Genomic DNA, 11,965 nt, shown 5'->3' on the forward strand with positions numbered 1-11,965 from the left:
CCCCCCCTCTCCCGCCCCCGTGTTTGTCTGCAGGGCGCCTGGTGCGATGCGTCCGCTGCCCGGTGGCGTATCACGCCACGGACCTGTGCATGGCGGCGGGCAGCGTGGTGCTTTCCAACAACAGCATCATCTGCCCCAACCATTTCAGCCCCCGCCGCGGGGTCAAGAACCACGAGCACGTCAACGTCAGCTGGTGCTTCGTCTGCACGGAAGGTAAAACGCTTCATTTAATAAACGTTTACAATGTGATGCACAAGCAATGGAATTAAAGCACAACCTGACGCAATAAAGAATATAAAAATCAAGTGTAATGAGGGTTAGAAGAAAGAAAAATGGAGCCTTCGTCGTGCGTTTCTTAGCTGAATCTCACAGAACAGCTGTGGGCGGGGCATCATGAGGCGTTTCTCATCCCGCGCTGCAGGAGGAAGCCTCCTCTGCTGCGAGTCGTGTCCGGCTGCGTTTCACCGCGAGTGTCTGAACATTGAGATGCCTAAAGGCAGCTGGTTCTGCAACGACTGCAAGGCCGGGAAGAAGCCTCGCTTCAAGGACATCCTGTGGGTGAAGGTCGGGCGCTACAGGTCAGTGACGAGCAACAGAGACATTTATGTCCAAGAACAACGTGTAAATCTTACATGATCTGTCTCACAAAATATGCTGGCATGTTCTGAGTTTGTGGGATAAAAAGAGAAACTTCTTGTTTCTCGTTTCAGGTGGTGGCCCGCGGAGGTCAGCCATCCCAAAACCATCCCAGAGAACATCCTGCGGATGAGGCACGACGTCGGCGAGTTCCCGGTTCACTTCTTCGGCTCCAACGACTACCTGTGGACCTACCAGGCCAGGGTCTTCCCTTACATGGACGTGGACGCGAACAGCAAGGAGAAGATGGGAAAAGGCGTTGATGCGACCTACAGGAAAGGTGAGACGGCTTCCCTCGGCGATTCTGAAAGCAGGTTTTTGGGTTGATTCATGCGGCGGTGGGTGTTGATTTGCTCGGTGTCCGTTGATGGCGATCTTCAGCTCTGGAGGAAGCAGCCGTGCGATTTCGTGAGCTGCAGGCAGAGAAGGAGCTTCGGCAGCTTCAGGAGGACAAAAAGAACGACAGGAAGCCGCCGCCGTACAAACACATTAAGGTCGGGGAGAGACGACTAATTTGTTTGACGCGCATTTCTTCAAGAAACCCTTTTTTTTTTTTTCCTTTTTTAGTTTTGACTGATGTGTACCTGTCCGGCTCATTCAGGTGAATCGGCCAATAGGAAAAGTTCAGATCTTCACCGCGGACCTGTCGGAGATCCCACGCTGCAACTGCAAGGCGACGGATGAGAGTCCGTGTGGGATGGACTCTGAGTGCATCAACCGCATGTTGCTGTACGAATGTCACCCTCAGGTAACGCCTCACGTTCTCTCTTTTCACATCGCTTTCCTCCTCTGGAATTACCGTATTTTTCCGGACTACAAGGCGAACCTGAATATTAGCCGCACAAGCTAAAATTAGGGGAAAATCCTGTTTTGTTCATACATTAGCCGCACCGGACTGAAAGACCATATGGAGGAGGATATGCACAAAGGGGATTGTCAGGAAAGAGATGGCTGTTTGGGAACTCATCCCTTTTATTAACATTTTGAAAACCAAGTTACCGGTACATATTTGCATAACTTTTTACGTATATGTACGAGTACCGGTAATTAAAAGTACGAAACACGTACTGTGCTGTTTAAACGAGTAACAAATGGTACTGTATACCAGTAACCTACAGCACACCAGAATAATAATAATAATAATCGGCCTACCTTTTGGGCTAAGGTGCAGTAACACAGCTTTAACAAGGAGAGAAGTCAGTCATTCGTACGGCACTACTTTGCCTGGCGGACGGATATGTGACCGACATAACACTGTTTTCCCCCCTGACTGTGTGTCTGATCACATGTCCTTCCGCCAGGCAAAGTAGTGCCGTACAACAGCGGAACAAACCGAAACTAATCCTCTTACGATATCACAAAAATCCTGAAAAATCCATAGAAAAGAGGCACCGGACTATAAGCTGCAGGGTTCAAAACTACGGTAATCAGAACAAATGCACTGTTTCCGCTTTACCTGCAGTGCATTCAGTTAAATGATTTAATTACAGATCCTAACTTCAGTTATTTCAATCTGGGCTTGCAGGTTTGCCCGGCGGGCGAGCGGTGCCTCAACCAGACCTTCACCAAGCGTCAGTACAGCCAGGTGGAGATCTTCAGGACTCTCTCTCGAGGGTGGGGGCTCCGCTGCGTCCACGACATCAAGAAGGTAGGTTCTCCGTTCGGTTTCACCGGCGTCGCTCCGACGGCAGTTTTCGTTTAAACGTCCCCTGCGCCTTCCCGTCAGGGGCACTTTGTGACCGAGTACGTCGGGGAGGTGATCGACGAGGAGGAGTGCCGGTCGAGGATCAAACACGCTCAAGAGCACGACATCTGTAACTTCTACATGTTGACTCTGAACAAGGTAACGGCGGCGCGCGCTCGGCTCGAGCAGCTTTTCTGCAACACGCTGCGAGCGGAGGTGAAAACAAAGTGCGATCTGCGCCTTTTCAGGACCGGATAATTGACGCCGGGCCGAAGGGGAACGAGGCTCGCTTCATGAACCACAGCTGTCAGCCAAACTGCGAGACGCAGAAGTGGACAGTGGGCGGAGACACCCGGGTGGGACTGTTCGCGCTCGTCGACATCGCTGCAGGTCAGACGCTTTTTAAAAAAAAAATGATTATAATAGCAACTGAGTTAGGTTTCACAGTCTTGTTTTCCTGTTTAAAATGTTTTATGTTCCTTTAGAAAACTTTTAAGTTATTTTAACAATTCACATATCAAAAGTTCAGGACGCTACAGCTCTGACTTTTGGCTTTTATAACTTTTATATTTTTGAAATAATTAACTTTATTTTACATTTTTACTAAAATAAAGAACTCAAATAAAAAAGTTTGTTTTTCAACTTCTGCTTCAGCGTACTTGCTATATTTTTAGCTTTTAGGCTAATGTTTTGCTAATTTTAGCTTTTAGCTGCTGCTTTTTTGGTTTTAGCTTATAGCTAATGGTTTGCTTATTTAAGCTGCACTTGGCTTTAAGTCATTGCTGTGTTAATTGTAGCTTTTCCTCCTGTTTTATTAGTTTTAGTTTCAAGCTAGTTATGCTAATTTTAGCTTTCAGCTACTGTTTGGTTAATTTTAGCCTTTGTCAGAATTCAGTCAACTTTCACGCTGACTTTTCACAGAACATTTTTCTGGTTAGAAAGCTTTTTTTTTGAGCATCTGTCAGTAAATATCTTTGTTTTTTGGAGCTTCCTGTTCTCCTTTTTCAGCGGCAGGTTATTATTTTATCTTAAATCCGAATTTTTTTTGTTTTTCAGGCACAGAGCTCACCTTCAACTACAACCTGGAGTGTCTGGGAAACGGGAAGACGGTGTGTAAATGCGGAGCGCCTAACTGCAGCGGCTTTCTGGGCGTCAGGCCAAAGGTGAGGAACACGAGCCGACGTCCGGTCGCTTTTCTGAAACACGACCTCCTCAACCGCTCTCCTCGTCTCCACACAGAACAATCCTCCTTCTGAAGACAAGGGCCGGAAGCTGAAGAGGAGAGGCCACGGTAGGAGGAGGAAGAAGGTGGTGTTGACCAAAGAAAGGGAGGACGAGTGTTTCAGCTGCGGAGACGGAGGACAGATGGTTTCCTGTAAGAAACCCGGCTGTCCCAAAGTGTACCACGCAGACTGCCTGAACCTCACAAAGAGGCCTGCAGGTCAGTGACGTCACCAGCCTCACGTTTAGGGTTATAAATCAGGTTTAAAAACACTTAACTACGGCACTGAAGTCTTTCCTTACGACAGGGCCACACTGTTTGCATGAAGGCTGTCAGATGAACTAAACGGTGCAATATTTTCAAAAAAGAATGTACAGAAGCTGACGTATGAAGGAACATTCAGAAGAATTAAAATAAATAAAAACCTCACCAAATGTAGGCAGCAGATCTTTTACAGAATTAGACATGCCTCAAAAAATCTTATTTGTGGATCAGTTATTAAATGTTCATCACTTGTATTTGTCCTCTTCCTGCCTCACTGCTGGAGACGAGTTGGTGACTCAGAATTATAAAAAAAATTGGTTAATTTTCTGCTTCAGTCTCATTTTATTCTGAGGGTTTTGCGACAAAGTGACCAGGAAGCCATGAGGCTGTTTTTAGCAGCCAATCTTTTGAAAAATCCCGACTTTCAGAACCGTATTCTTGGCCGTGCACATTGTTCCGTGCCACCTAAAGGTCATGACTGTAGGTGGGGGGGGGACGCAGACCGACTGGTAAACGGAGAGCTCTGCCTCGCCGCTCGGCTCCCTCTTCTCCACTCGTTATTTAATAACGAGCGTTTTTCTTATCAGTGTGGATTTCAGACCTGGACATTCGGGGCTGTTGCCATCAACATAGAGCTCTGTCACTCTTAAAACGGGTTTTTAGGAGAAAATTTGCTGCAAAAATGTTTTTTTTAACATGTCAAAAACTCAAGCGACAAGCCTGAGAGCCTCTGCGACTCGAATGAAGCAGACGCGGAGACATTTTGGAGACTCCAGTTACGTTTTGGAAGTGTATAAAAACTCATACTTTTTTTTTTTTTTTAGTTTTTTCAAGCCGCTCATACAGTGTGGGATCGTTACAGCCGCCGTCTGAATGGGAGGGAGTCATCTTCATTTTTATCTTGTTCTCATTGATGGTTTTCCTTCGTTTCAGGTCGCTGGGAGTGTCCGTGGCACCAGTGTGACGTCTGCGGCAAGGAGGCGGCGTCCTTCTGCGAAATGTGTCCCAGCTCCTACTGCCGCCAGCACCGAGACGGCCTGCTCTTCATCTCCAAGCTGGACGGCAAGCTCTGCTGCAGCGAGCACGACCCCTGCGGGCCCGAGCCGCTGGAGCCGGGGGAGATCCGGGAGTACGCCCCGGAATCCAGAGCCCTCCTCCCGGGGCTGGGCATGGCCGTCATCCCCGCCGCCGCCGCCGCCGCCAGTGGTGCTGCCGCCTCCAACGCTACCAGCTGTCTCAACCGGACCGGTGGCAGCAGCGTCGAGAAGAGCGGCGGCGGCAGCGAAACGTCAGAGTCTTTTCCTTCGTTCACCATCCCCGTCGCTGCTCCGCCCGCCTCTCCTTCCCGCAGCGGCTCCGATTCGCCCAGCAGCCCGCACGTGTTCGACCTCCCGCACTACTCGCCCATCTCCTCGTACGAAGAGGAGCGGGACGTCCTGGAGGAGGACGAAGAGGAGCTGCTGGCGGAGGAGGAGGAGGAAGATGAGGAGGAGGAGGACGACGACGACGAATTGGTGGAAGAGGTGGACGTCAGGAGGCAGAAATCAGACTCTCAGGAGGAAGATGGAGAGGAGGTGAGGCTGGAGTACCTGGAGCTCAAAGATGAGGAGGAGGAGGAGGAGGAGGAAGACGAGGAGGAGGATGAGGAGGAGGAGGAGGAGGAAGAGGAGTGATGCTCATCCGCATCTCAGAGTCACTGCAGTGAAGTAGCACTTATAATTCAGTAATCAGTCGGATGGATTTTTAGGAGAGAAAAATCACAAAAACACGATTAAATTGTGAAGCTTATAAATAAAGACGTAACGTATAAATAATATATAGATTTATAAAAAAAAAAAAAAACTTGACCTATATCAGTCGTTTTCAGTTTATTTATGTTCTCATCATAATCGTTTACCTCATTTTTACACCTAAAACTGTAGGACAGTGTTTTTTTTGATGAATTAGCTGCTTTTTGTTCAAACTTTTTGGTTTAAAACGCGACAAAACGACGATCTGCTGAAAACTGATGATTCTACGCTAAAACAAACAAAAAAAAAAGGAAACCCAGCGTTCTGCTCAGCTGCGATTCGTTTCACCTCCGGGGCTCTTCGAAGGAAAGAAACTTTGGACTCATCCGTTCATTCAGCGGCTCGGGGCAGCAGGGCGGGGCGTTTTCTGCTCAAACGCACCTGAACGCACCGTTTCTCCTGGGACTTGAACTCATCCCTGTGGGACAACGCTGCTGCCAAGCCCCGGGACTCGAACAGTTTTTACTTCCATGAACTTGGTTTGGTTTCAAATCGTCAGCCGGTGCTTCGAGGTGGAAACACGCCGGGGTTGTGACGGTCGGAACTGAGCTAGTTTTTATATATTGTTTTTTTTTTTGTTGTTTTTTCATCGTTGGCCCAGATTTAAAAACAAAACATGAAGTTAAAATAATTGTTTTTATTTCACCTGAAGGATCATTTAAAGTGAAAGGATTTAATGCCAAAAAAAAAAAAAAAACAACAATAACTTAGAGCGTGGATTTCAGTTTTGACTCGTTGGTGTTAAATTTCGGGAGGTGAAACGAGAAAACGTGAGCGTTTTTGTGTGACGGTGTGTAGATTATTTATGGGCAGAGGGAGGCGGGCGGCTGCTCCAGCGCGGACATGGTGCTTTCTAGTCGTTATTTAAATGCTGTTCTGTGACGCACAATGAAGACGAGGGGAGGGAGGGGGGCTCGAACCAGCGGCCTCCTGCTCGGTGCGTGTTCCCCAAGCTTGATGTCGCCTCCGTGTGTTTTCTGCCAATGCCTTAGACTGTATTTGGTCGGAGATCTTCTTAAGGAGCGCCACATTTCCTCACAAATGCCTTTTTATACAGAAAGTCCCCAACAAGTGATGTTTGGTTCCAACAACTGACCTGTTCCAGTGACTGCTACACAAATATATAAAAAAGGAAGACATGAAGTCGTCTCTTTGTCCTGGTATCTTATTACCTCCATGTTTGTGTTCACCTTAAGGCAGGGGTCTCAAATCCTGGTCCTCAGGGCCACCATCCTGCAGGTTTTACTCGTTTCTCTGCTCCAACACACCTGATTCATGGTTAAATCACCTCTTCATGTCCTGAAGAAGCCTGTTAATCACCCATTGATTCAAATCAGGTGTGTTGGAGCAGAGAAACAAGTAAAACATGCAGGATGGTGGCCCTCCAGGACCAGGATTGGAGACCCCTGGTTTAAGGCTTCGGACGAAACGCACAGGAAGAGTCTTTAAGATTAAAGGCTGAAAAAGACACGCCTGTAATCATGAGGATGCTGAGTCGGCCATTTTAAACATTCGGCTTGATTAAAACGGTGAGCTAAGAATTTTAGTTTTTGTCACTTTTATACTTTTTGAATTTTTTACAAATATATTCCCCATAGAAATGCATCTTCAACACTTTAAGAAACTTCAGCAAACTCTCTTTTTTCATCTTAGGCGACTTTTAGCTGCTGACTTCTTAATTTAAGCTTTTAGATCCGATTTTGTTAGCTAAGCTTTTAGCTGCTGTTTTACTAATTTTAACATTTAGCTATTGTTTTGCTTATTTTAGCTTTTACCTACGGTTTTAGTAATTGTAGCCTTTTAGCTATAGTTTAGCTGATTTTAACATTCAGCTATAGTTTAGCTAATTTTAGCATTCGGCTATAGTTTTGCTGATTTTAGCATTCGGCTATAGTTTAGCTAATTTTAGCATTCGACTATAGTTTAGCTGATTTTAGCATTCGGCTGTAGTTTTGCTAATTTTAGCATTCAGCTATAGTTTAGCTAATTTTAGCATTCGACTATAGTTTAGCTGATTTTAGCATTCGGCTATAGTTTAGCTGATTTTAGCATTTGGCTATAGTTTAGCTGATTTTAGCATTCGGCTGTAGTTTTTCTAATTTTAGCATTCAGCTATAGTTTAGCTAATTTTAGCATTCAACTATAGTTTAGCTGATTTTAGCATTTGGCTATAGTTTTGCTAATTTTAGCATTTGGCTATAGTTTAGCTGATTTTAGCATTTGGCTATAGTTTAGCTGATTTTAGCATTCGGCTGTAGTTTTGCTAATTTTAGCTGTATTTTTGCTAGTTATAGCTTTTACCCACAGTTTTGCTGAGTTTAGCTTCTGTTCTGCTTTTTTAAACTTTTAAATAATAATAATTTTTCAACAAATTTCCGGACACTGGACGTTTAAACTGTGCTCTGCTGAAACTTTCGTGTTTTTAGCTGATTTTATTTTATTTTACGAATTAACCAATGATCTGTGGTTTCACTGTCATTTTTTTTTTTTTTACTAGAGGAACAAAAACAGCCGAAACTCACCAAAAATTCTTGAAAGCCACGATCTGAAGCTTAGCAGCGCTGTCTGTAAGTTTCACAAACGTTAACAGAAAGTTACCAATGCTAATGATTAGAAAAGAACGAAAAACAAAACAATCCTTCAGGGAATGCTTATCGCCCGCCGCCTCGCGGGCGGATCAGAGCACGTGTTGGGGATGACTCTCAGCTACTACCACATCAGATTTTAGCTCATTATTAGAAAAATTGCCAGCTTCGTGTTGGCTAATGTCAGCTGTAACTGTGGTGGCCATCTTGGATTGATGTGACTCTAAAAGTAAATCAGTTGTAGTTTTATGTCTGATGATTCCTTTGTAAAAGTTTCTTTATAATGTCTCCAGTAGTTGAGATATTTTGCTAACAGACAGAAGAAAAAACACACAGGCCATTACATCGTGGTGGATGATAAATAGCAAGTTACTGTAAAGATAAATAAAACCTCAGACGTATCAGCAATTAATTCTTTGAAAAACATTTATTTATTTTCCAGAACTTTTTTGTATTTTCGGGACATCAACCTATTTATAAATATTTATAAACAGCCTTCAAATAAAAATAGTGTCCACGGGGGGATGGAAACGTCCATCTCCGTCCCCTCGAGTCAGCCCCGCAGCGAACGAGCGAATCAAGCGTTAAATATTGCTGTAAACGTCGGAACGAGGAAACGAAGCGGAGGCGGTTGGTACGTTACGACATTTACCCACAATGCTTTGTGTCGAAACCCGAGGTTTCCTCGCCAAACTGGACGAGAACTTCAGTCTTGTAAAGTTTTGTGTGTGTGATGGTTGAGAGCGTAAACTAATTAGAGTTTAAAGGCAGGAAGTCAAACATTTCTACGTTTGATTTCAGGCAGATCGGGTCGGGCCATGCGATGTGATCTCTACATACATTCGCCTTAAAGCCAACGTCTTTTTCTAATTTTCAGCAGAATCCGAGCTGATGGTGCAGAAGTCGATGCGTCACATATGTGCTTGATGTGCTGCCGGCACAAACGTAACTCAAACCCCTTGTGCTGCGTTAGCATTTAAGCTGAGATCAAGTCAGGCACGGAAAACTAGCATTTCTCGATTTAACGTGTTTTAGAGCGCTGGAACAAAATTCAGGCGGCTCCTTTTTTAGCCAGTTGCTTCCTCTTCGCTAAGATGGAGTGAAATTTAAGAAACCGATCCAGAAAATAAAGTCGCAGATAAATTTGTCGGTACCCTTACCCTATTAGTCTTTTAATTACGGTCAGGTTTGAAACTGTCTGAGCTTATTTAGCATCACGGGCTTTTTATCGGACATTTAGCTCGTTTAAAGGGCCGAGACGTTCGGTGCAAGATGATTATCAGTCTCCATGTTTGAGGTGAAAGCTGTTCCTCTGACCACAGCTGACGAGATGATTCAACCGTATCAGGTTCATGGGGCCGAAGCCAGCCTGTCAGGGCGTGGACGCAAGAGGAAATGCGACCCCATGTTGATCAAAAAGGAAGAAAAAAAGAATCGAGGAAACTAAAGTCAGGGTGCGTCACTTTTTAGAGTCCTAATGGCTCCATGAAAGAAGATCCAGGAGGCTCCAAAAAACAGTTCACCAAAACGCTTGTTTCTGGGACGGATGAGACGAAACTGGAGCTGTTTTTAGGCTTCGGTTACATCCGTTGAGTTGTTCGGATCATTGCTGAAGGGTACCGACACATTTACCCGCCTCTGTAACTCACTTCGGCTTCAGGTCCAGCTGTTTTATCCTCGAGGCCACAGAAACTCTGCAGCTACGGCCGTGACCTTCGGGGCTGAGCTGTGTTTTTTTTATTTTTTAATTACATCCATAAGTGTCACGTGGCAAAAAAAACAAAGAAAACAAACACCAAAGAACGTCAAAGCCGACCTTCCGTTCAAAGGCCTCCGATTTGAGTTACACCAGATGTGAGAGCGGCTCTTGAGCAGAAGTTTGAGTTGAAATCGGAGCGTTTTTTGGTTTTCGATGACAATAAATCCCCGTCAGCTTCCACAGCTGGAGGCAAATAAAACAAACGGCTGTAAACTCGACTCGTCCTGAAACTCTGACCTGCCTTCGTAAAGTTTTTTTTTTATTTTTCCTTCCTTCCAGCTCCGTTTCGCCGTCTTCTAACCCGAGCCTCTCGATTGTTCAGAACCGCAGCTTCAGAGGCGTCCCGTCTCCCCGTGAGCCGCCAAGAGACGAAACACGAGGGCGGCGCTCGGCGTCAGTTTCAGAGCGGCGCGTCTTCCTCGGGCCTCGGCTCTGTATGGCACAAAAATAAATAAACATGGGAGTGACAGACGGCTCTGGCTGATTTCCTTCTGGTATCGGATCCATCCCGGGAGCAGGTGGGGACGTCAGTTGCTGTGGCAGCAGCTGTAGAAGATCGAGTCCTTCTTCTGACCCAAGTCCACGCCTGGTTCCTCTGCTGAGAACAAAAAAGAAAAGGAGGATTGGATCAGCGGGTAGTCGAATGAACGGCTGCGTCACGGTCGGCGTCTGATGATCTCACCTGTCATGTACTGGAAGGCGCTGCTGTTGTAATCCTCGGCGACTTTCTGGAACAGCTCGTCTGGAAGAACGGGAGGAGAACAGAACCTGGATCAGTTCTTCAACACAACGAGGTCCGTTTTATCCTCGAGACTTCTTCTTAAATCACACATCTTCAGCAGTCATCCTCTTCTTTTTAACCCCATTCTTCTGCTTCCTGTTTTTTATTTTTTTTTATTATTTGATTTTATTTTGCTGGTAAAAAAAAAAGTTAAATTTTGCCCCGACTCACAGACTGAAGCGCAGAAACGAAAAACGGGACTCACCGACGTTGTTTCCCGATTTACTGGAGGTCTCAAAATGCTGCGCGCCGATCTCTGCGGAATGAAAACAGAAACGGTTATTTTATCAGTCAAAAGACGGGAGTTTTCTTTCTGTATTTGAAAACCTTAACGAACCAATAAGAGTCGAACAGAATGACTCGTAAATTTGAGAGTTTTGTTCATTTTTTTCTGACTTTTTTTTTTGCACAAAACCATTAAAGATGGCGGGTCAGGAAACCGTCCAGCCGGTTGAGCTCGGCTCACCTTCAGCGAAGTCCTGCACGTCGTGGTAGTCGATCTGACGCAGGCTCCGGTCCCCTTCGATCAGGTCGTTCTTTGTGCCGCACAGATAGATCCTACAGTGCTGCCGGACGCGAACGCAAACAAAACACCGAGTTACTGTTCAGAGGAGGACTGGAAACTGGGAAAAAAGAATCAGCAATCCTCCTGATCTACCTTTAAATTTAAGTTCTCTAACAGGTTCGTCTTCAGGAAGAATCCTTTTTAAACTGACCACTTTTCGCTGCAGGAAATCCCTTCGTATAATGTGAGAGCTCATTTGGGCATTCCTCTTTTTGAATATAGGGCTGGAATTCCCGACGACATCGCTCCAGATCAATAAAAAAAATAAAGTTTTCAAACCGGAGCGCTCGTGAAGAACAGATTGTTTGAAACTTAATAAATTATGTCTCATTTTAAAGCTTTTGAGATTAAGAAATTAAAAATAACTCGATATTGAAAGACGTCTATCAAGTTTTTGATTCTTTATTTTCCTGTAAATCCTAGAGTGGGCCACGATTGTACATCCTGACCTACATAATGAATGTCATGCAACGATAATAACAGCGATGGACATCCGATTGTTCTGGATCTTCTTTACTTCCTGATTTGAATCTAAATTTCCGCTGATTTATGACCAAACAACGACTTCTTTCGCACTTTTACCTCCTCGCAGTTCTGCAGCTCCTTCACCCAGAACTTGGCTCTCTGGAAGCTGCTGCTGTCGGTCAGATCTGAAAACACAGAAACGTTTAGTGGCTCC

General features: G+C 45.3%; 2 protein-coding genes across 7 annotated transcripts in view; one reads left to right on the forward strand and one right to left on the reverse strand.

Annotated features, from left to right (window-relative positions):
• The window catches only part of nsd1b (nuclear receptor binding SET domain protein 1b), a 22,966-nt gene extending 16,620 nt beyond the window's left edge, over positions 1-6,346 (forward strand). For all 4 annotated transcript variants that reach the window (XM_037979078.1, XM_017419890.3, XM_037979079.1 and 1 more), the window contains exons 14-24: positions 34-213; positions 422-578; positions 711-916; positions 1,018-1,130; positions 1,238-1,384; positions 2,162-2,284; positions 2,363-2,479; positions 2,569-2,710; positions 3,377-3,483; positions 3,560-3,761; positions 4,740-6,346. In XM_037979078.1, coding sequence (XP_037835006.1) covers positions 34-213; positions 422-578; positions 711-916; positions 1,018-1,130; positions 1,238-1,384; positions 2,162-2,284; positions 2,363-2,479; positions 2,569-2,710; positions 3,377-3,483; positions 3,560-3,761; positions 4,740-5,479 — 2,234 coding nt within the window. In that variant the 3' untranslated portion in view covers positions 5,480-6,346. The remainder of the gene's footprint in view (positions 1-33; positions 214-421; positions 579-710; positions 917-1,017; positions 1,131-1,237; positions 1,385-2,161; positions 2,285-2,362; positions 2,480-2,568; positions 2,711-3,376; positions 3,484-3,559; positions 3,762-4,739) is intronic.
• Positions 6,347-9,908: 3,562 nt separating this feature from the next.
• rab24 (RAB24, member RAS oncogene family) overlaps positions 9,909-11,965 on the reverse strand; it is an 8,255-nt gene continuing 6,198 nt past the window's right edge. The window contains exons 5-9 of one of the 3 annotated variants that reach the window (XM_017419971.3): positions 11,869-11,936; positions 11,188-11,287; positions 10,927-10,977; positions 10,623-10,682; positions 9,909-10,535 (exon numbers count right to left, since the gene is read on the reverse strand). In XM_017419971.3, coding sequence (XP_017275460.1) covers positions 10,468-10,535; positions 10,623-10,682; positions 10,927-10,977; positions 11,188-11,287; positions 11,869-11,936 — 347 coding nt within the window. In that variant the 3' untranslated portion in view covers positions 9,909-10,467. Of the gene's footprint in view, positions 10,539-10,622; positions 10,683-10,715; positions 10,818-10,926; positions 10,978-11,187; positions 11,288-11,868; positions 11,937-11,965 lie in introns of those variants that run through there. The other 2 variants (XM_017419970.3, XM_037978947.1) reach the window with 2 other exon arrangements.

Source organism: Kryptolebias marmoratus, linkage group LG13, assembly GCF_001649575.2.
Source record: "Kryptolebias marmoratus isolate JLee-2015 linkage group LG13, ASM164957v2, whole genome shotgun sequence".
NCBI classification, from domain to species: domain Eukaryota; kingdom Metazoa; phylum Chordata; class Actinopteri; order Cyprinodontiformes; family Rivulidae; genus Kryptolebias; species Kryptolebias marmoratus.